This window comes from Podarcis vaucheri, assembly GCF_965113315.1.
Source record: "Podarcis vaucheri genome assembly, chromosome: 13".
Classification (NCBI taxonomy): Eukaryota; Metazoa; Chordata; class Lepidosauria; order Squamata; family Lacertidae; genus Podarcis; species Podarcis vaucheri.
The window spans coordinates 15,265,591-15,290,115 of NC_138751.1; the positions used below are offsets into that span (position 1 = coordinate 15,265,591).

Here is a 24,525-nt window from a genome sequence, read left to right on the forward strand (position 1 = left end):
ATCTGCTGTATCCTGTGGCCCCTGGGCTACCCTGCCAAGGCTCATAAGATTGTGCCTTGAGGTTTTTTGCAATGTTTTGTGCTTGTTTTCCCCTCTCTTCCCCCTTATCCACATCTGAAGCAAAACGTGAAAGGTGCAGCTATTGAGACCCACGCACTTGTTAGCCTTGACCTGCCAGCTGGAAAACAATCTTCAGCTAGATCAATAGACTCCCGTTTTTTAATGAGCATTTCTTATCGAGAATTCGAGGTGGAGCCCTCGACTGTGGCTGCTATGGCCCAGTGACCTTAAAATTAATGACGAAACGATCGCTTGTAGATTGTTTATTGTAAATGAAATTACGCGTTTGCATAATGAAGGGGAGGGGATGGGATGGGACAACACCAAAGTGGGCGGGCGGCTTTCTGGAGTATCGGGGTGATTACTCACTCCCTAGAAGGCGGCTAGGATTAGACCGAGGTTGGATGGAAGCAGGAACCTGATGAGGGAGGTAGAAAAGAGAAGGAAGGAAGGTGGAATGCAAGAGAGAACATCTGCAGGACAAGAGACCAGCAAGCTAGATCAATGAGGGAAATAGCAGAAGGTAAGGAACAAGAGAACAAAGTGGGGAGTAGAAGGCTCCATGAAATATATCTAGAAGGCAGAGGCTGAAGGCAGCACCATACACCCGACTGCTGCTGGAACATCTAGTTGCTTTTGATCTTGCTATATATGGATGCTCAGTTCATGAAGACTCCATAGTGTGAGGCTCTCTTCCTACTCTTTCCCCCACTCATACTTCCAAAGGGGAGAGCTTTACTGCACCAGAAGAGTGTGAAGAGAGGTGGACATCTCTGTTTGGGTCTAGTTACTAACGCTCATAAGACGTTTTGGAATCAGACTGGCCCGAAAAGTGTCCAGAGATACGACGGATAAGCCTTTGCCTCTCCTCCCGGTGTGATTTTCCCTACCCTACGCTGCAGAGATGGATCAATTGTTGGAGGTCAAGATCGGCTGCCTGGCAGGTCTGCTGGTGGTCACACTCATTTGTGGCCTCATCCCGGCGCAGGTTAGATGGTTCCAGAGCAACATGGCCAGAGGTGAGCCGTTGGTGGAAGGGATTGGAGTGGGTATGGCCTGATCTTCAGAGGGGCTTGATGCAATGTGACTATTAGAACTTGTGCAGGAGTCCAAATACTGTGCTGTGCAACACCAGGAAGTCTTGAGACCTCAGCTTTGTTGTTAACTCTCTAGGTGGCCATATATTGAGGTGGGTCCCTCTTTACCACTCTTGATCTTTCTGGTGAATCAATGCTCACATGTTCCTTTTACAGATTAGCGTTCCTTCTACTTCCACACCCAGAATAAGTAAACAGGGCTTAAGCAAGCTGAACAAGCAAATTGGCTCTGTTAAAAAACACTACATTTCATTGGGCAAAAAAGCTCTCTCCATGGTGCTGGAACTGAAAGGGTGCTTTACACCTCCAGATTAATTTTTTGATGCTGGTGGGCCTTGAACTCTTGAGCATGCACTGAATTCTGAGCATGCAGGTGTTACTCTCCTTTATTAGTAGTATTAGTATTGATTAGTATCCTCTGGCAGAATCCGAGACCAGGGAGAAGAGTCGGTGAAAGAAGACTGGAAGAAATTTAAAGACTACTTAAAGAAATATTGTAAAATTAATGAATGTTAGAAAGATGTTGGATAGAAACTAAGCGGTTTCCAGCTGTAATGCTTTAGGAGATATGAAAAAAGGATTATAAATGGGTAAAAGTTTAATGGTAAGGATTTGCTGAACTAACAAACTGAACTGGAATACAAAGAAGGGAAGTATGAGGAGGTCGGAGGAAATAAGGGTATGGAAGTTATGTTATTGAAAATTAATGTGTGTTTTTAACTTCTTATTATTTTGTATGTTTATTTTTTATTTTTTATTATATTCAAAACAATTTCTCAATAAATATCTTTTTTAAAAAAAGTATTGATTAGTATCCTGCCTCTATGCAAGGTGGCTTACATTAAGATATATATTTTAAAGACATGGATTGGCAGCCTCGTCTCTGTTTGACAAACTCTACATCTGACATAATCCTTCCTATTCCGCCCTGCATCTCTTCTAGGGAAGCATCGGCGCATCCTCAGTTTCATAGGCTGTTTTGCTGCTGGAGTGTTCCTTGGGGCCTGCATTATGCACATGGTGGCCGACGCACTGGGAGACATCCAGGAGGAACTCAAAAAGAGACGGCAGCAGGTGAGTGCCATCGCAGCAGTCTCTTAAATCTGAATTCCACTGCATTGAATTTGGATGGGCCACAGCTTGGTGGAACAACGTCTGCTTTATATGCAGAAAGTCTGAGCTTCAGTCCATAGCAGCTTCAGTTAAAACAAGATCATGGGAGATACCACTGTCTGAGACCCTGGAGGGTCACTGCCAGTCAGAGCAGACCGGTGTTCTTCAACCTTGAGTCCCTATACGTTGTTGGGGGAGACAGTACTGGACAAGCTTAAACCAGTGTCCCGGCTCTGACCTTGGCTGAATTGTACAACTGGACTTCAGTGTTCCATGTTTTAGTAAATAACTGTTTGGACCAATGTAACCCACTGTACATGGTGCAGCCTTTGAAGATGGCATGGAAATGTCGACACAGAACATGGTACCAAAAATCTGAATGGAACTGGCCATTATAAACATATTGCACAAGTTTTGTTTGGGTTGTGTGGGGGGGGGGGTTTGGTTTGTTTGTTTGTTTGCTTTCACTGCTTCATCTGACTTGTCCAATTCAAAATACTGGGTTTTTTTCTAACCTATAAAGCTGGCTTAAGACCTAAAAGATCACATCTTCCTAGATGTACCTCCTTTTATCATAAGGTCATGAATAGAGTCCCTTCTTCTAAAAGTGCCTGCACACTATGAAGTGAACTACTGTCCATAAACGCTTATGCCAGGGGTTCCTAAACTGTGATCCAAGGACCACCCATGGTCCACGAGCTTCATTCAGGTGCTCCGTGGTGTGTATGTATAAATACAATCAGAAATCACAGCACAGCATAACTGCTACAACAGGCAGAAAAATCATTAAGTGGTCCATCAAGACCACCAGCAATTTTCAAGTGGTCCAAGGAGGGGGAAGTTTGGGAACCACAAGCTTATGCCATGATAAATTTAAGACTCACTCATTTTGCTACAAGAGATTAACACAGCCACCCCTTTGGAAATTGTTCTAATAATTAGGGGTACTGTTGCACTGGGATTGGGAAAGCAGCAACAAGAGGCCTTAGAATGAATGAATGAATGAATGAATGAATGAATGAATGAATAATAGATAGATAGATGATAGATAGAGATAGATGATAGATAGATAGATAGATAGATAGATAGATAGATAGATAGATAGATAGATAGATAGATGATAGATAGATAAAGTTTGTGGCATGCAAAAGAAGTTCATGGTTCCAAAATTTGACAGATCTTCAATATCTGAGCTCCCACTGCTTGAATAGGGAGGAAACTTGATTCCACCACCATGATAGCCAATGACTGTGAACCATTCTTGTCCTTAGAATGTTTCCAACTCAGCTGTTTGTTTGTTTCTTTTCCCCCAGGGAGCTTCTATGCATAAGCAGAACGGCACCTCTGAAGGTGATGAGGATTCTGAGGTATGTTTCCCCTTGTTTGAACACTGTTGTTCCCCCACCTTTGAGATTGCTGATCAGGTTAGCTTTGGATAGGCACGAGCTGCCATTGTGATCAATTATGGATTATTTATTTTGGTACCTTGGGTATTGGCAGGGGAGTTGAAAAAGCTTTTTATCCATCTTCTGACTCTCCTCCAGGGAATGGGGCTGTGTGCAGGATCCACACAGTCAAGGATTTTGTTTTCTAGTCAGCTGCAAAAGGCTCTCAAATTTTGCAAGAGTGTATGGGGGTGAGATGGTTGATTAAGATCTCAGGCTTGGCCTCTGCATATTTCACAATCTTTTAATGACTGTTCTAATCTTGCTTGGCTCAGGTCTTGGTTTTGGTTACTTATTTAAGGATCTGTGAACAGAACCATAACAAACCTTTTAAAACATCTACCTTGACTGGTACACTCTCTTGTAAAATTTTGTTATGGTTGTAGTTGTGTTTGCATTATTTGCCTCCTGCGGTGAGGAGTTTCTTCCTGCTGTGAGGAGTTTCTGTGAGGAGACACCTGAAGGCAGCCCTGTTTAGAAAAGTTTTTAATATTTAATGCTGTATTGTTTCTAACACTTGATTGGAAGCCGCCCAGAGTGGCTGGGGAAACTCAGCCAGATGGGCAGGGTATAAATAAATTATTATTATTATTATTATTATTATTATTATTATTATTATTATTATTATTAAATCTGGAGAGCAAGATACAAAGGCATATCTGTCTGTCTGTCTGTCTAACCATCTATGAAGAAAATAGAATGGGGATGCAGGTGGCGCTGTGGTCTAAACCATGGAGCCTCTTGGACTTGCTGATCAGAAGGTCGCCAGTTCAAATCCATGCAATGGGGTGAGCTCCTGTTGCTCTGTCCCAGCTCCTGCCAACCTAGCAGTTTGAAAGCAAGCCAGTGCAAGTAGATAAATAGGTACCGCTCCGGTGGGAAGGTAAATGGCATTTCCATGCGCTCTGGGTTTTGTCATGGTATTTCTTTGCACCAGAAGCAGTTTAGTCATGCTAGCCACGTGGCCTGGAAAGAGACCACAAGGGCCATTGAGTCCTTGTTCTTAACGTTCTTAACCTGAAACTGTTCCCTTGGGGACTTCCGGGTTAGCGCCATCGCCTAATGGCGGACTCCCTCCGAGCTCCGGAGGGAGTCGGCTCGGCAGGGGCTGGGTCCTACCGCGCCGGCGACGCGGGGACCCTTAAAAACCACGGGCACGGAGCCCGTGGACATGGTGACTCGGCTGGCACCGTTAGCGCCCTCCCGACTTGTGAAGGAGCCTTTTTAAAGGCTACGGATCGGGTGCCGGGGAGCGGCGTGGTGCTGTGAGTCCTCTGCTTCCCCTGCCGAGCGCAGCCGCATGCCATTCGACGGAGAGCGCTGGCTTCTTCCTTTGTAAATTTGGACAATTGGCGACAACCCGTGAGTAATTGGGTAACCGGGTACAAAAGGAGAAAAAAAAGGAATTTTTTTCGGATTCGGCACGAGCGGGGGGGAAATCTAAAAAGGAAGTCAGTCCCCCCCCCCCCCGATTGTAAACATGCTAAAACAAGGACTGGGAAACCAAGATCGATCCAGAAGTTTATTGATGACAAAACTATTAACTCCACGATGGGAAACTACAAGAATTGTGCTGGAGGAGAAGAGGGTGAGAGGAAAAGGCAACCCCCCCTGGGAACCGGGGCGATTTGGAGAGCAGTTTAGTCATGCTAGCCACGTGGCCTGGAAAGCTGTCTGTGGACAAACGCCAACTCCCTCGGCCTGAAAGCAAGATGAGCGCCATAGGCCCATAGTTGCTTGTGACCAAACTTAACCATCCTGGGGTCCTTTACCTTTACCTTACACTTCCTAGGCACAGATCTGAGCCATTCTCCTCTTGCCTCACTTTTTTCCTAGGGAAAACCCACTATTTGTTTTGCTCCAGCTGAATGCAAAGGAAAGCAGCAGAGCAGCAGCGGGACAAGAAGAAGTGTGGAAAATCACTTTGTCACTCCAATGTCATACTCAACTAGCTCCTTCTTATTAATGGGGGTTGGATATAGAGTCAATGGAATAAAATAGTTCCCATCTTGCAGATACAGTGGTACCTCTAGTTACGAACTTAATTCATTCTGGAGGTCTGTTATTAACCTGAAACTGTTCATAGAATCATAGAGTTGGAAGAGACCACAAGGGCCATCGAGTCCTTGTTCTTAACGTTCTTAACCTGAAACTGTTCCCTTGGCCTGAAAGTAAGATGAGCGCCACACCCCATCGTCACCTTTGCCTGGACTTAACCGTCCAGGGGTCCTTTACCTTTTTACCCTTTCTTTTTATTTTTTGACCTGCCAGCTTACTAGGCAAGTCACTAGCTCTCAGTTCAGCCTGGCTCACAGGGTTGTTGCTATATCTATCTATCTATCATCTATCTATCTATCTATCTATCTATCTATCTATCTATCATCTATCTATCTATCTATCATCTATCTATCTATCATCTATCTATCTATCATCTATCTATCTATCTATCTATCTATCTATCTATCTATCTATCTATCATCTGTCATTTGTATACTGCCCTTCATTCATCCAAAGATCACAAGGTGGTATGCAACATATTATTAGGGTAATATGGAAAGGGAGGAGAGTATGCCACCTTGAACTCTTTGAGGGAAGGAATGGATACAAATATGAAAAACAAATTTAAAAGGGGGGTGTCGTCGTGTACCTGATTGTGGGAACACAGCCAGTTCTGATACATTACCAAACGGTGAGCTGAAACACATTTTATTGTATTGTATTTTACTTTGTTATTTATTTGCATTTATATCCAATTTTTCTTCCAAAGAGCCTAGAGTGGTGTACGTTTTTATTCCCTCCCCCCCCCCAGCTCTCCATTTTATCATTGCAAGAACTCTGTGAGGTTGATTAGGCTGAAAGACTATCTCTAGACTTTTTGCCCAGGTGTGGATTTGAACCCTGGTCTCCCAGGTCCCAGGTGCAGCCTGCACCACCCTGCTTCTATTTTTCACACCTCTCTTTCCAAACTCAAGTATTGTGAGCACCTTTTTTTCCTCCCTTCAGGGAGGTGCTGTTGCAATCGAAGACTAAGAACCCTGCCAAGACAACCTTGTTCCAGTTGAGAAATCCTACGGTGGCCCTTGATTGCCACCTGGTGGTGCAACTTTAATAAAAAAAAAAAAAACCAGGAACCATGGAAAGCTCTTTGAAGACTTGAGCACCTCTTAGGTTTAGATAAAGTCCCTGGGTAAATGAATAGAAGAGCAATAAACAACACCTGGTTTTATGAATCACACATGTGCAGAAACTGCACCATAAATAGCGCCCCCCAAAAACATTTTAAAATGGTATAGGCGGTCAATCAGATCAACCAATGGCCTGGTTAAAAAGGAACGTATTTGCCTGGTGCCTAAAGGTGTATAATGAAGATGGGGAGAGGTTTTTACACCCTCATCTGGTACATCCAGTGAAGCTGAATGTTGGAAGATTCAGAATAGACAAAAAAAAGTATTCACATAGTATTTTTATTTATTATTTTATTTTATTTTATTTTATTTTATTTTATTTCTATACCGCCCTATACCCAGGGGTCTCGCAGCAGTTCACAGAATAAAATCAAGATATAAAACCACAAAATACATAATGAAAATAAAAAGAACAACCCAATAGCCCTTCCCTCCCCCTCGCCGCCACAAAAACACAAACACATTTTTAAAGGGCTTAGGATGTAAATCAGATCAACCAAAGGCCTGGTTAAAAAGGAATGTTTTTGCCTGGCGCCTAAAGGTGTATAATGAAGGCGTCAGGCAAACTTCCCTGGGGAGAGCATTCCACAGACGGGGAGCCACTTCAGAAAAGGCCCGTTCTCGTGTTGCCACCCTCCAGACCTCTCAAGGAGGAGGCACATGAAGAAAGGCCTCAGAAGACGATCTCAGGGTCCAAGTACGTTCATATGGAAAGAGGCGGTCCTTAAGGTATTGCAGCACTGAGCCGTTTACTGTAGCTCTGTGCATAGCTGTCAACTTTTCCCTTTTCTTGCAAGGAATACAATTCGGAATAAGGGAATTTCCCTTTAAAAAGGGGAAACGTTGACAGCTATAGCTCTGTGGCAGCGGGGAATAGGGGTCTCCTAACAACTCTCAGCACCCATAATAAACTACACTTCCTAGGATTATTTGAGGGAAGCCATGATTATTTAAAGGGGTATGATACTGCTTGAAATGGACACTGCAGATGGGGCCTTAACTCATGTCCAACTCTTTCTCTCCTCCCATGGCAGATGTACCCATTTGGGGAGCTCGTCATCTCAGCTGGCTTCTTCCTGGTGTTCCTCATTGAGAGTGTGGTGCTCCATTGTTGCCCCAGGGCTGTGCATTCCCACGGCGACCACAACACCGAAGAGGATCACAAGGACCCGCCGGAATCCCACAGCTCTTTCCGGGCGTTCGTGCTCTTCCTGTCGCTCTCCTTCCACTCGGTCTTTGAGGGCCTCGCCATCGGCGTCCAAAAGCAGGAGACGGCCGCCATTCAGCTTTGCCTGGCGGTGCTGATCCACAAGGCCATTGTGGTCTTCAGCCTGGCTTTGAAGTTGGTGCAGAGCGGCACGCCAGCCCGGTGGAGGTTGCTGTACTTGGTGGTGTTTGCTCTGATGTCTCCCGCTGGCATCGGTGTGGGCATTGGTGTCTCCCTTTCTAACAGTGACGGGACCAGCCTGGCTCAGGCTTTGTTGGAAGGGGTGGCTGCAGGGACCTTTCTCTACGTCACCTTCCTGGAGATCCTCCCCTACGAGCTGCGCTCGCACGAAAGCCCCCTGACCAAGTTCTTCTTCATTGGACTGGGCTTCTCCATCATGGCCATCATTGCCATTTGGGCATGAAAGAATGGCTCTTCTATGTTCTCCATGAAAGCCCATCACAACGGCACTCATAGACTCCTCTCTTTCCAGAACCTCCTCTTATCAGCCATGAGGGCCCTCACCTCGGGTGGTGCTATATATACACATATGTACTAAGTGAAGGGAAATAACCAGCAACCCACATGGATGAAAATGCAAGATATGTGAAGCAATGGAGCTTTAGCGACAAATACATCATTTTTAGCTTTGCTCCATGAACTATTGGAAACCCACAATCATCAGCACAATATCCTAGTGGCAATGATAATTAATGCAGCCAGGAGACTTAACACAAGCAATGGCATCTCTTCTTTCAATCGCCGTGAAAGACTAAATGTACAGTATGTAGGGTCTACCTGCAAGGAACTCCGGAACAAGTAGGATATTGGCTAAGGGGTAAATGGGACATTTTAAAACAGGCTGTTGGGTTTTGTGTATGTGGATGGAAATATATACTGAGTTGTGTTGTTTTGTTTTGTTACCCTTTTGTCTGTCTTCGGGGAATGTATGTGTGCGAAGGATGTTCCTACATGTGTGAGGAAGATGTGTGTGTGTGTGTGTGTGTGAGAGAGAGAGAGAGAGAGAGAGGGAGAGAAGGGGAAGTATCCCATGTGAGGTGTGTGTGTGTGTGTGTGTGATGGTGTCTTGGTTCTCACTGCTAGATATATGTTTTGTGGATGTGGATGGAAATATACACTCAGTGTTGTTGTGTTGTGTTGTGTTACCCTTTTGCCTGTCTTTGGGGAAGGTATGTGTGCAAAGGATGTTCCTACATGTGTGAGGAAGAGTGTGTGTGAGGGAGGGAGTATCCCATGTGGTGTGTGTGTGTGTGTGTGTTTGATGGTGTCCTGGCTCTCACTGCTAGATGAAGAACTCAAACTTCCATCTTAGTTTCTACCAAAGGCTTAAATGTTTAGATCAGAATGTTATGTAGGTCAGTTTTCGAGTCATAGAAACCAGTGGGTGCATAAGAGGTTAGAAATAATGGCTAAGCACAAGTGACATGCCCTCTGTGCTCTACTTTTGAAGGTGCTATTGGTGTGGCAGTTGTCCCAAATCTTGGAACTTGACTTTCAAATGAGCCCTCATCCAAATGATTATGCCAGGCATGCTTTTGCTGCTGCTGACAGCACCGCATCCTTTGAGATGGGGGTGGACTCAAGAGTCTGCTTGGCATCCAACTTATTCCCAGCAGGGAATTTAAACTTGGCTTTAAAGGCTTTAAACTTGGGATAGTCAATGTTTTGGGGGCAGGGTGCTTTTCTAACAGCCCAACAGCCCCCTACCCCACCTGCCTATGAGGCTCAGTAAGGCAGTCAGCTGGGAGGGGTACTGCCACCGCTGCACACACCCCCATCCCCTACCGTCTGCTCCTCTCCAGCCTCCTTTTGCTCCCCGTGCAGCCTCCAGGCAGCAGGTGTAGAGGAGGCGATGTGTGTGTGGCCATTTTCAATTTTGACTGGAGTGGCAAAATGTCCTGGGCCAGCTCTGGCCAGGCCCTTCCACAGAATCCAGATCTCCATCTTCCAGCCCGCTGCATCCCTCTTCTGGATCAGACTCCTCTTGTTGTCCTGATTTCAACTGTTCCAGCTTGCTAGGAGCTTCTATGGGATCACTCAACTCTTCACCCATTCCTCCTCAGCACCCAACTACCCTCTCCATGTCTCATGACAGACAGGGTATCCCTGTGTGTGTGTGTGTGTGTGTGTGTGTGTGTGTGTGTGTGTAAGAAAGGTGGAGACAAAACCCAGAAGGAAACTAGTGTCTATTCCTTCCTTCCTTCAAATCACTACACCACTCTAAAGTAGATAACGTCCTTAACTGGGTAGTGGGCTATATGCGGGATAGATCCAGGCCCTGTGCAGCTGAGGGTGGGGGTGAGGCAAAAGCAACAGACAGACGGTCTTCTAGTTGCTCAAGTCAGTCAGCTATGTAGCTCAGCAACTGTATACTTTGGCCTTAATGATCTACCAGGGGCACCCTTCTTAAGACTGCCATGTGCATTATTTGAATGAGCAGGGGGATGGACTAGGCCTTTGAGGTCTCTCCCAGTGATACAATTCCACTTCAAAATGTCTTAATCCAGCCCTGCAGTGATTGGGGGCTCTCTTGTTCATTCTGCTGAGTGAACTTTTTAAACAGTTGTGAGGCAAGAAACCTATTGATCTACAGCAGGGGCGGCCAATTCCCGAGAGACTGCAATATGCTTTCAGAATTAAAATCTGGCAATGAGCTTTTTTTAGGGAGGAGGACATGCAAATACTTTATTAGGAGGGAAGTTCTGGTTTTTTTTGGGGGGCGGGGGGTTAAAGCCAAGGGTCTAAGGGAGAAAGTCTCTCACAATAATATCACTTTGAATGAAAACAGCCACAGAGAGAAAGCTCTGCGTTTTCTTCCACTGATCACACAACAGTGCAGGGTGGGCCGAGGGGGTGGGGCAGGAGTCCGTTTCAATGACATTGAGGAAAAGGAGCCAGAGGTCGACCCGCGATCTACCAAAACCGTGTGGGGATCTGTTGGACATCCATGATCTACAGCCAACCATTAATAGAGCTACCAGTGGGATCCCAACCTACTTCTACTGTAGGAAGTTTGGATGCCCCACTTTCACATACTCAAAGATTGCATGAGAGGGTGGTGAGTGTTTAGCTCCATGTGTATACATAAGTAAGTCTGCAGAGCGCAGGCTAGTGTTTGCCTTGATTTGCATTAACTTGCTGTCACCTGCCCAGTGACGTGTTGTGGTTCGAGGGCCCGACCCCGGTGAAGTGAAATGAAGACACATGGACACGTGATATAAGGTTAATGGGCTAGAAAAGGCCACAACTTTATTGGTTACAGCAATTGAAAAGGTATTGGCTTAGGCATTGGATCGAAACAAGTGGGTTCTTCACCAGTAGGTGGAGCCTGTTGATGCTAATCCAACTATAGGCTCACCCCTGCTGTCACCGAGGGTCGTGCCAAGGCCTCCCGCCAAGCAGGCATCGGACGGAATACACGACCCCCAGATTCCTTTAACGGAATACCCCTAAAAATTGAAGGCATAGGCGATGGCCACACCTAGCACTTCCACACAGCGCAACACATTATTCCAATGCCTAACCTACCCACCAATACCGCAAAAGTTGTGACGATTGTTACGAGGTAGGCGAAAAAACCAAAAAGCCTAGTGCCAATTGGAAAAACTCCTACCAGGCCCCCCAGCCAACCAGGGCGACCAACCTAAGGTCCATAGCAAGGCCAAAAAACCTGAGCCCTAACTAAAGCGAGTGGAGGGTGGGTGACTCGCGAGGGGCGAAAGAAGGAAGAATGAGGCCGGGGAAGGCTGGGGCTGCAGCAAAATGCTGCTGAACACGCCCCCTCCGTGGCCCCTGGTTGGAAGGCCACCGAGGGGGCGTGAGCGCCAGCCAGGTGAGTGGGCAGCAGGGGGCCACGCCCCCTGCTAGCCGGGGCTCGGGCTCCAACCACAACCCCTCCCCTCCCTTGCAGGGAGGAGAGTCTTTAGTTAAGCGTGGGTAGTAATAGCAATAATGATGACAATGAAGAAAAAGAAGGAGCTTATCAATACAGCTTAATCAAGAAAATAAATGGCTTAAGACTAAAACTTCTGTATACCTGAAGGAGCATCTCCACCCCCATCATTCATCCCAGTCACTTGAGACCCAGCACTGAGAGCCTTCTGGCGGTTCCCTCACTGTGAGAAGTGAAGCTACAGGGAACCAGGAAGGGTCTTCTTGGTAGTGGCACCTGCCCTGTGGAACGCCCTCCCGCCAGCTGTCAAGGAGATGAGTAGCTATATAAACTTTAGATTACATCTGAAGGCAGCCCTTATTAGCCTTGTAAGATTTACATCACACATCCTGCATAGGTGCCTACCAGTAGAAACAATCAGGCTGGTGGGCATTCATAACAGGGTCTTCTAAATTGTGGCTTTGCAGCTATAGAACTCAATTCCTTCTGAGACTGAAAAGGCTCCATTTCTCATGTCAATTAGGCAGAACTTAACAATTTCAAAAGCACCCCTCTCCGGCTTGTAATGGCTAATATAAACTGCCGTTATAAGTGGGGGCTTTTTGTACTGGGGTCTGGCTGGCTGATAGCTAATTATGTGCTGATATTAGGCATTAGTATTATTATGGGTATATTAGTATTATTATGGGACGCGGGTGGTGCTGTGGGTTAAACCACAGAGTCTAGGACTTGCCAATCAGACTGTCGGTGGTTCGAATCCCCGCGACGGGGTGAGCTCCCGTCGCTCGGTCCCTGCTCCTGCCAACCTAGCAGTTCAAAAGCACGTCAAAGTGCAAGTAGATAAATAGGTACCGCTCCGGCGGGAAGGTAAACAGCATTTCCCTGCACTGCTCTGATTCGCCAGAAGCGGCTTATTCATGCTGGCCACATGACCCGGAAGCTGTACACCGGCTCCCTCGGCCAATAAAGCGAGATGAGCACCGCAACCCCAGAGTCAGCCACAACTGGACCTAATGGTTAGGGGTCCCTTTACCTTTACTATTATTATGGGTACATGTGACAGAGTCTTTAGTGTTATCATCCCAAACTTGTGGAAAGCTCTGGTGATACAGATTCAGCAGGCACCTTCTGTTTCATCCTTTATATGCCTGCTGAAAACTTTTTATGCCACTAGGCTCTTGCATGCAATTAAGAAATTATATTTCCATAATGATTAGTTTATCATCTGAGATCTTAAATTTCTACATACCGGTAGTTTTATTGCATTGTTGTAAGTAACTTTGATATTTATTTATGATACAGGGAAATATAAATACTTTAATAAATAAATAAGCACATTTTCAAAAAAGTGGCTTATAAACAAACTACATTGCATGTATTTCGGTTAAGGTTGTTTTAAAAAGACAAAACAACCAGAAAAGTGAGTGGAAAAGAAGCTACAAAAAGCAAGGAGGAAACCTATCAGATTTCACAGTTCTTTTTTCGCACAAGCTGATCCCTGGTGTTCAGCTCAGGCCTCAGAACAATAATATAGAATTTGGGGAGGAAGATGCAACCCAGCAACCCAGAGCTAGAAGTCAAGATAGAGAAGATCTCCACAGCCACCATATATTTCCCTTTGGTGCTCAGGTAGGTGGGGACAAAGGACAGCCAAACACTGCAGAAGACCAGCATGCTGAAGGTGATGAGCTTGGCTTCATTGAAAGTATCAGGTAGCTTCCTGGCCAAAAAAGCCACAGTGAAGCTGATGATGGCCAGAAGCCCCATGTAGCCCAGGACAGTATAAAACATGGGGCCTGATCCTTCATTGCACTGCACAATGATTTGGGTAGTCTGTGAATGCATGTCAAACTCTGGGAAGGGAGGAGAGGTTGCCAACCACAGTGCACAGATGCCAGTTTGAATAAGAGTGCAAAGGATGATGACTGACACTGCCAGCCTCTTCCCCATCCATTTCCTCATCCTGTTTCCTGGCTTGGTGGCCATGAAGGCCAGAACTACAGTGAAGGTTTTCGCCAACACACAAGAAACAGCCAGGGAGAAGATGATTCCAAACATGGTTTGACGGAGAAGGCAGGTCACCTTTGCAGGCTCCCCAATGAATAAGAGGGAGCAGAGAAAGCAAAGCAAGAGGGAAATGAGGAGGGTGCAGGTGATGTTCCAGTTGTTGGCCTTGACAATGGGAGTCTCCTGGTGTTGAATGAAGATCCATATTATCACAAGTGTGATTAGAAAAAGGGAAAGTGCAAATGAAGCCAGAATTATTCCCAAGGTCTCTCCATATGATAGAAAACTTATAGTTTTAGCGATACAGCCATCCTGATTTCTATTTGGATGTTGATCCTCAGGGCACGTGTTACAGTGGTCTGCATCTGAAAGTTATAATAATAATAATAATAATAATAATAATAATAATAATAATAATAATAATTTTTATTTATACCCTGCCCTTCCCAGCCAAGGCCGGGCTCAGGGCGGCTAACAAGCAATAATAAAAACAAGTTGAATGAATACAACTTAAAAACAAGATTAAAATACAACATTAAAATATTGAAACATTAAAATATTAAAATGCAGCCTCATCACAGGAGGAGAAAGGAAAAAGGAAAAAGAAAGAGGGGGAAGGGGAGGGGAGGGAATCAAATTGGCTCCAAGCCAAAGGCCAGGTGGAACAACTCTGCCTTACAGGCCCTGCGGAAAGAAATCAGATCCTGCAGGGCCCTGGTTTCATGAGGCAGAGCGTTCCACCAGGCCGGAGCCAGTGTTGAAAAGGCCCTGGCTCTGGTTGAGATTAATCTGACTTACTTAGGGCCTGGGACCACTAGGGTTTTGCTATTTATGGACCTTGAGGCTCTCCGTGAGGCATACCAGGAGAGGCGGTCCCGTAGGTACGAGGGTCCTAGGCCGTGAAGGGCTTAAGATTATAAATCTTAATCGTTGAAAATGTGCATGGATCTTCTTCAGCAACAACTGTTTCATGGTGTGGCATGAAATATGGCCTCGGCAACATTTCTCTTGGACAAGAAGAACAGAATCCCTTCCCCTTTTTTGATGATAATGTGATAAAACAAAGGAATCCCCTTTCTAAGTAATCCCCTTTCTAAGGACTTCTATCTGCAATGGCCCATTCACACATCAGAGTCATGGGCCTTTGAGAACATTTATTTTACAGACACCTGGATTAGCATTCCCCATGTAACTTTGCAATCTCTACTTACCTGTCAAGGCTGAAATCATGCCTTCAGAGCACTGAGGACAATCATAACAACAAATCTGTTCCCCCTGCCGTGCCATCTTGCTTTGTCCAGGGTGGCAACTCTCAACACATGTGGATTGTGGTGTGATCTAAGAATATCCAGAAAGAAAGAATTTTTTTTTTTAAAAAAAAAATTATTGGTTTTACAGAATTTTTATAACAAACAAACACATAAAAAGACATACAAACACATATAGTATTTCATAAACATTTTCTCCAAAAACCTCTTTTCTCGGACTCCCCCATACCTCCCCTTTCTGCATCCCAATGTCCAAGGTTTTTTTAGCAACTTATAAATATTTCTTTCAAACCTCTGTCATCTTAATCTTCTCCTTACTCTAATCTTATATCACTGTAACCCTTTCTTTCTAAAAATCTTGACATTTTAACACTCATCAAGTTTGTAATAGTCCTTTAGATAGATTTTAAATTTCTTCCAATCTTCTTCTGCAGTCTCCCTTTCCTGATCACGGATTCTGCCCATCATCTCAGCCAGTGTCATATAGTCCATCACTTTCATCTGCCATTCTTCCAAGGTGGGTAGATCTTGTGTCTTCCAATACTTTGCGATAAGTATTCTTGCTGCTGTTGTTGCGTACATAAAGAAAGTTCTATCTTTTTTTGACACCAATTGGCCGACAATGCCCAAGAGAAAGGCCTCTGGTTTCTTAAGAAAAGTACACTTAAGTACCTTTTTCATTTCATTATATATCATTTCCCAGAAAGCCTTAATCTTCGGGCACGTCCACCAAAGGTGGTAGAAAGTACCTTCAGTTTCTTTGCATTTCCAACATTTATTGTCAGGCAAGTGGTAAATTTTTGCAAGCTTGACTGGGGTCATGTACCACCTATAAATCATTTTCATAATGTTTTCTCTCAAGGCATTACATGCCGTGAATTTAATCCCGGTGTTCCACAACCTTTCCCAGTCAGCAAACATAATGTTATGACCAATATCCTGTGCCCACTTGATCATAGCTGACTTAACTGTTTCATCTTGTGTATTCCATTTCAACAGCAAGTTATGCATTCTTAATAAATTCTTAGTATTGGGTTCTAACAATTCAGTCTCTAATTTTGATTTTTCCACCTGGAAGCCAATTTTCCTGTCTTGTTTATAAACCTCCATTATTTGGTAATAATGGAGCCAATCTTGTACTTTAGGTTTCAGTTTTTCATGACTCTGTAATTTCAGTTTGTCTCCATCCTGTTCTAGAATCTCACAATACTTTGGCCATCCGGCCTCCATATTGACTTTCTTAAATGCCTTAGCCTCCAAGGGTGATACCCATCTAGGGGTTTTGTTCTCCAACAAATCCTTATATCTTATCCAGACATTAAACAACGCTTTTCTGACAATATGATTTTTGAAGGCACTATGCACTTTGATTTTGTCATACCATAAATACGCATGCCAACCAAATGCATTATTGAAACCTTCCAGATCCAAGACATCCGTATTCTCGAGGAGCATCCACTCTTTCAGCCAGCAAAACGCTGCTGCTTCATAGTACAGTTTTAAGTCCGGCAGGGCAAATCCCCCTCTTTCTTTTGCATCTGTAAGTATTTTAAATTTTATTCTGGGCTTTTTGCCCTGCCAGACAAATTTCGCAATATCTTTCTGCCACCTCTTGAAACAGTCCATCTTATCAATAATCTGCAAGGTCTGAAACATAAATAACATTCTAGGCAATACATTCATCTTAATAACTGCAATTCGGCCTAACATTGACAATTTCAAATTTGACCATATTTCTAAATCTTTTTTAATTTCTGACCAGCATTTTTCATAGTTATCTTTATACAAGTTCAGATTTTTAGATGTCAAATATACCCCTAGGTATTTCACCTTCTTAACCACCATCAAACCTGTCTCTTCTTGAAACTTGTCCTTCTCCATGTCTGTTAAGTTTTTCCCTAAGACTTTGGTTTTTTGTTTATTCAATTTAAATCCAGCTACCTGTCCAAAATGTTGAATTATTTCTAACACCCTTTTCGTACTAGTGTTTGGCTCTTGCAAAGTCAATACAAGGTCATCTGGAAATGCTCTTAACTTATGTTGTTTAACTCCGACCTGTACACCTTTAACCTGCTGGTCCTCTCTAATCATGTTCAGCAACACCTCCAGAACTGAAATAAAAAGCAGTGGGGAAATTGGGCACCCCTGTCGTGTTCCTTTTTCTATCTTAAGTTCCTCAGTTATTACATTATTTACAATCAACTTAGCTTTTTGTTCAGAGTATATTGCACCTATACCATTCTCAAATCCTTGTCCTACCCCCATCCCATGAAGATTCTTTTTCATAAAACTCCAAGAAATATTGTCAAAGGCTTTCTCCGCGTCCACAAATATCAAAACTGCTTTGGTATTTATGTTCACCTCTAACTTTTCCAAAATGTCTATTATATTCCTAACATTGTCTGATAGGTGTCTTTTTGGGAGAAAGCCTGCTTGGTCCCCATGAATCTTCTCCATCAACACTTTTTTAAATCTTTTTGCCAAAATGTCTGCAAAAAATTTATAATCCACATTAAGTAATGATATTGGGCGGTAGTTCTTCAGTTGAGTCTTTCCAGTCTCTGTCTTTGGTATGAGTGAAATATACGCTTCTTTCCACGATTCAGGTGCCTTTTCCCCCTCTAAAATCTCATTACAGACTTCCTTTAACGGTTGAATCAACCACTCCTTCAAGGATTTATAATATCTGGAAGTCAGTCCATCTGGTCCTGGAGATTTGCCCAATTGCATGTTCTGAATGGCACCCTCTATCTCTTGTTCTGTTATTCTCTGGTTCAGGTCCACCTTACTTTGATGAGAGATCTTTTGTAATCCATATTTGTTAAGGAATTTGTCTATATCTTCTTCATTTTGTAGTCCTTGAGAATAAAGTTTTTTAAAATAGCTCAAAAAGCAATTTCTAATCTCATTAGGTTTAGATATGCTCTTTCCGTCCACTTCTAGGCTTGTAACTGTATTTAATTTCTGCCTTTTCTTCAGTTGCCATGCCAAAAGTTTGCCACATTTATCTGCCGATTCAAATGTCTTTTGTTTCATTTGCTTTATCTTCCATTCTATCTCTTGGTTCATCAATTCCATGTATTGTGTTTGATATAACTTAATCTCTCTCAATATCTCCTGGGACTTTGGTTTTGATCTTAATTTTTTCTCTCCTTCCTTTATCTTTTCCAAAATCTTTTCCTTTTTCTCATTCTGCTTTCTCTTCCTTATTGAATTTTGTTGAATCAAAAAACCTCACATCACAGCTTTACTTGCGTCCCAGATCACTCTCTTTTCCACATCGCCCTTTAGATTTATTTCAAAATAGTCCTTTAAGGTTTTTTGGGCCTTCATGTGGATCTCCTTGTCTCGAAACAGGGTGTCATTCATCCTCCATCTAAACTGACCAGTTACTGTAAGTTTCATTTCCATCTTCACGGCGTTATGGTCGGAGCAAGTTTTTGGGCAGATTTCTACCTTCTTAATCTTTGGAGCCATTCCACTAGTAACCCAAATTTGGTCAATTCTGGTCCAGGTCATCTTTGCTTGGGAGAAAAAGGTTCCCTCTCTCTCAAGAGGGTTCCTTGTTCTCCATATGTCTATTAGATCCATGTTTTCCGTCATTTCAAAGAAGGTCTTCGGCAATCTCCCTTCCTTGGTAACTGTCAGTCTTTGTGTCTTGTCCATGTTTGTAGAGACCACACCATTCATGTCTCCCATAATTATCATGTTATAATCCAAGTAGTCCATCAAAGTTTCGTGGAGTTTCTTGAAGAATTCTGCTTTGCCTTCATTTGGTGCATAAATCCCAACTATCAAAAATTTTTCTCCTTGTGCTTGTATCTCAACTGCCAAATATCTTCCTTGTTCGTCTTTAAACATCATTTTTGGGGCCCACTTCTCTTTTACATAAATCACGACTCCTCTTTTTTTGACTTTGTCCGACGAGATAAATTCTTGTCCCAATCTTTTATTTGTAAGTAATCTCCTGTGGGCTCTAGTTATATGAGTTTCTTGTAAGCATATCAAATCCAGTTGTTCTTTTTTCAAAATATGGAAGACTTGTCGTCTCTTCAAAGGCATGTTCAGCCCATTACAATTCCAACTCAGGAATTGCAGGGCCATCTTGTTATTTTTCAGATATTCCTCCAACAGCTCCCAATTGTTGTTCTTCCTCTGTTGGTGGTAGGTTCTGTCCAAACGATAGGTTCAGAATGTCTAATGCTCTCCTCTGTTCTGCAATTGGATCCACAGTTCCCTTCTGTAAGTCCTCTCGATTTCTTTCCAGGAACCTCTCTTTGTCCTGTATCGTCTTTATTTTCACCTTCTTTCCCTTGTAGTCAAAAGACAGTCCCTGTGGGAATTCCCACCTGAAGAGGATGGTGTTCTTCTTCAACAGATAAACCAGATCCTTGTAGAAAGCTCTCAAGTCCAAAATATGTTTAGGAATATCTTTAAAGATCTGTATAGATGAATTCTCAATTTGCAAGGCCTTTTCAAAGTGTAGTCTTAATATTTTATCTCTTTCTTCCTTCGATCTAAGGGTAATCAGACAGTCCCTCGGTGTCTTTCTATTCTGTCTTTTACCCAGTCTGAACGCTGTTGTAATCTTAAATTCGTCCTCCTCTAAATCTTCCCAGCAGTCAGCAAACTCTTGCGTTAAAAAGTCCACAAGATTGTCTCCTTCGTTCTCTGGAATTGATCGTAGTTTCAAATTCCTCTCTTTTCTTTGTAGTTCCCACAAAGCCAGAGTTGCATCGTGGTCATACACCTTTTTGGCGATCGGTTCTAATTTTCCTTGAGTCTCTCCGGCGATGGTTCTAGCTTCTTCTGCGATTTTACGAGTTGCAAAATTTTCTTGCGCAAGCCTATTTATAGATTCTGTATTCAAGTCCAATCTTGTTGTTAGTTCTGTCAGTTTCTGTGAATTTTCTGTCAATTTCTTAGAATTTTCTGCAGTCTGCTTTGTTAAGTTTTCCAGAGATTGGTTTATCTTAAGCAAGGCTTGTGACACTGCATCCATGGAGGCGGCTGACCCTTTTTCTTGTCCTGTTATTCCTGTAAGAGTTGTACCTGAAATCGAGCCTCTTTTCTTTTGTTGCTGTTGCTGTTGTTGTTGTTGTCTTGTCTTGGCTCTTGTGCTTATCTCCTCTGCTGGGCCACTCATATCCCAAGGTCGTTTCTCACGGGAGCCGTCTCCTAAAGGAAAATTCCACCGTCCCAGACTGCGGCGACTTTTACTTTACCCTCTAGAGGGAGCAAATCAATATGTCCATGTACGAAGACAAAGTAGATTTAAAAAACAAATATATCAAGAGGCTTCTAAATGTATATTGCAACACTTTTCCAACAGATAGTGTCTCAGCCTTCTCTAATATATTGTAACAGCAAAGTCCAAAAACTTTGTAACAAGTAAAACTTCCACTATGTAACTTTCACAGGAGTTTAAAGTCAGTTCAGTGTCCTATTGTCTTATAGGCAGTCCGTTTCAGGTTAGAAGCTGCAGGAGATTATCATTTTCCTTTTAAATTGGTCATGCAGTTCATAAAGTCCCTTTTTTACTCCCCTCTGCCCTGCAAGCTAGGGGGGGTATCCAAAGTCCAAATGTCAGATTTAAGCATTCAAAGAACAGTGTCTCTTGCGGATGCAGTTTTTAAACGTCGTTGCTTTAGTTATCATGCAGTCGGGGGAAGGCAGACTTCCTTAATTTGCTCCTTCCCCGTTTTCAATCAAATTGCAGGTATCTTTGTTTCAAATAGAGGTTCAATTTTACTCACGGGTTTTCTCAGTCCAAAATTTACAGGAAGGAATCGGCGCTCTCCACTAATGGCGACGCGGCTTCACCCTGCGGGCTGGGTAGCGATTCTCAGCACCGCGCTCCCCCGTTGTCGTTCCGGAGCCTTTAAAAAGGCTCTTTCTGCGGTAAAGAGGGGCGCTTCAGGTGCCCACCGAATCTCCTTGTTCACGGGCTTCCGCACCCGCGATTTTAGGGGTCCCCCGCTTGCCGTAGCAGGGCAGACCCGAACTCGCAGAGCCGTCCTTCTCCGGAGCTCGGAGAAAGGACCGCCATTAGCGCTGGCGCCGACCGGAAGTCCAGAAAGAAAGAATTTAAAGTATAAACAATTGGTATTGAACTGCCAGCCCACAGGGCTACTGAAGGCCCAACATGAATGTATAAAGATTACCCAGTCCTTACACCTCCTCATCCTCTCTCCTGGATTTCTGCAGATTCCTCCTGAAATACCTGCATGGAACCAGAACAGGTTGGACTTTACACTATTCTGTGTGAAACGAGGGGCAGGCAGGATTTGTTCAGAATCTATTGTTCTGGAGAATATCTGTGTTTCCCACCTGGTTAAACTTGTGATTCCACACAACAGCACTTCCATTGATGGTGAACTTCTTTCCTTCAGGAGCCTTTGGATCAAGTCTTCCAACGCGAACTCTGTGTATGGACAAGTTGGGGAATGTGACAGTATTGACGATATCATATCCTGTTGCCCAGTCTCCATTTTCATCCAAAAAAACCTCTTCTCCAGCACTGTTGTTGAAATGGATGTGTTTCAGGAAGGAGTGAAGCTACGTAGATTGGAGAAGAAAAGGACATGAACAGAAGCCAATTGCAGTAACAGTTACTGTGATTTACCTGAAATTTACTTTCTTGTTTGGGGCTTGTAGACACTTCCACTTGTCCCATTCCTTGAAAGTGTGGGTCTGTGTGTTTCCACTTGACCTACACTTCCTAGGCAAGGGACGTGGGTGGTGCTGTGGTCTAAACCATGGAGCCTCTTGGGCTTGCTGATCAGAAGGTCGGCAGTTTGAATCTGAGTGATGGGGTGAGCTCCTGTCACTCTGTCCCAGCTCCTACCAACCTAGCAGTTCGAAAACACACCAGTTCAAGTAGATAAATAGGTACCGCTCTGGCAGGAAGGTAAATGGTGTTTCCATGCGCTCTGGTTTTTGTCATGGTATTCCTTTGCACCAGAAGCAGTTTAGTCATGCTAGCCACATGGCCTGGAAAGCTGCCTGTGGACAAACACCGGCTCCCTTGGCCTGAAAGCGAGATGAGCGCTGTGGACCCATAGTCGCTTTTGACCGGACTTAACCATCCTGGGGTCCTTTACCTTTACCTTACACTTCCTAGGCACAGATCTGAGCCATTCTCCTCTTGTGCTCCAGTTGAGTGCAAAGGAAGGGTTTTCCCCCGGGGAAAGCAGCAGAACAGCAGCGGGTCAAGAAGAAGTGTGGGAAATCACTTTGTCACTCTAATATCATACTCAGCTAGCTCCATCTTACTATTGTGGGGGGGATATAGAGTCAATGGAATAAAATATTTTCTCAATTTTCATGGTTGCCATAACAAGATATGAGACCCATGTTGAATATGCTTCGTTCATAACCTTTATAAGCTCCCTCAACTTTGTCAGTTCCAGATGCCTTGGACTTCGGGTCACATCATTCCTGACCGTTGGTCATTTTGGCTGGTGCAAAAAGGAAACTGTAGTCAACAACATTTGGGGAATACCAGGTTGGGGAAAGCTAGCAGAGAACATTTCAAAATTCTGTGAAGAAACACAGCATCTTAAATCATCATGGTTCATCAGGGCAAGCTCAGTATTTGTATATGTATGTGTGTTGTTGCTGAATCAAATTCAGTCAACTGCTAAGTAATAAACCTGAATCCAGCATTCATGGTCATTTATTAAGTAGAGGTGGGCATGAATTTCCTACCTGCCATGGGTAAACATTTGAGCCATTTCTTGTGGCACCATTGAGTGTTGCCTTCTGCCTAGATCTTGATGAAAACATGGCATGGAGAGCATGTGCAACAGCATAAACTGCATTGTAAATACTGTAGCTCTGACCAGGCATTCCCATTTCAAAAACCAATCCAGAGAGGCTCTTCAAGGTTTCTTTTCCAGTACAGTTTTTTATGTCTTCTGCAACAATGCCCAGTGAGGGAAATGCACACATAAATGAGACAGACCAGAAATGATGGATGTAATAAAGTGTAGATTGATTAGGATGTACAGTCTCAAGGAACTCTTCATATTTTGCCATGTAATTTGTGTGGCGTGTGAAGGACAAGGTGCCATTGAAGGTTTTTGGTGTGAATGCGTACGTAACCGGCACAGTTGTGAAATCCCACTGAGCTGTTATGATCCAAACCCTCTCTTCTGGCTTCCTTTCAAGAAATTCATGCACATATAGAACCATTCGTAAGCTCTCCATAGTCCGTGACTCGCCGTGAACGAGAATCACATTGGTCACAGCCGAAAAGAGAACTCTGCTTATTCTGGCCAAGTTCTTATTTGTCAGCAGTGCTTTATCAAAGACCTCCTTCGGTGTTGGAATAATTTCCTTAAAAGCCACACAAATATTGCTCTGGTGCAGCCAAGGCATGAGAGTCCTCAACAGTATTTCTCCAATGTCGTCATCTGAAATAATAAGGCCAATCCAAGTCCATCCAAAATGCTGAAGCAGCTGAACAATCCCAACATACTGAGGACGTTCATTTGGCATCATCCGATAGACAAAAGGGAACTGTGTTTTATCGCTCAGTGCAGGGTCAAAGGATTTATAGCTGAGCTAAAAAACAGGAGCAACACATTTTTCTTAGACCTAACCAAAAATTTAGATTTTTCCTTTGGTGATCTGGCAGGCAAGAACGTTGAGGTCATTTTATATTTGATACAAATACTGCAGAGACTATAAACTCTCCAATACCACAAACTACACATGATTACTGAGCTGATTAAAGATGAAAAACACATAAATTAGGTGGGCCGGGGGGAGAGGGAGAGAGGGAGAGCATATATACATGCCGACACTTTTACACCGGGCATATTTTAAAAAGAAAAGTTAACAAAAGGCTTCCAGTTCTATTCCTTGTTATTTATTAATTTTTTATACTACACTCCATCCAAAAAGGACAGGGTGGTTTACAAGATAAAAACACCAAAATATGTACCATGACGACAAACAAAAACAATACCCACCCCCGTTTTAAAGGCTGTAGGTTGTTTAATTAGCTAAATGCCTGGGAGAAGAGGAATGTTTTCGCCTGGTGCCTAAAGATATGTAATGAAGGCATCAGGCAAGACTCCTTGGGGAGAACATTTCACAAGAAGGGAGCCACCACAGAAAAGGCCCATTCTCGTGTTGCCACCTGTCAAACGTATCCTGGGGAGGCACATTACAAAGGCCCTCAGATGATGAGCTCAGGGTTTGTGTCGGTTCAGAGAGGCAGT

General features: G+C 43.7%; 2 protein-coding genes across 2 annotated transcripts; one reads left to right on the forward strand and one right to left on the reverse strand.

Annotated features, from left to right (window-relative positions):
- The first annotated feature begins 411 nt into the window (after window positions 1–411).
- Window positions 412–9,024, forward strand: SLC39A2 (solute carrier family 39 member 2). Its single transcript, XM_082195714.1, has 4 exons — window positions 412–1,079; window positions 2,101–2,231; window positions 3,584–3,637; window positions 7,935–9,024. The coding sequence occupies exons 1-4, from the start codon at window positions 965–967 to the stop codon at window positions 8,529–8,531; spliced, it is 897 nt and encodes a 298-aa protein (XP_082051840.1). The 5' UTR covers window positions 412–964; the 3' UTR covers window positions 8,532–9,024.
- A 4,373-nt stretch (window positions 9,025–13,397) lies between these two features.
- Window positions 13,398–23,281, reverse strand: LOC309515921 (vomeronasal type-2 receptor 26-like). The gene is made up of 4 exons (XM_082194235.1): window positions 23,006–23,281; window positions 21,626–21,853; window positions 15,239–15,365; window positions 13,398–14,392 (listed from the first exon to the last, which is right to left on the reverse strand). The coding sequence occupies exons 1-4, from the start codon at window positions 23,246–23,248 to the stop codon at window positions 13,482–13,484; spliced, it is 1,509 nt and encodes a 502-aa protein (XP_082050361.1). The 5' UTR covers window positions 23,249–23,281; the 3' UTR covers window positions 13,398–13,481.
- Between the last annotated feature and the right edge of the window lie 1,244 nt (window positions 23,282–24,525).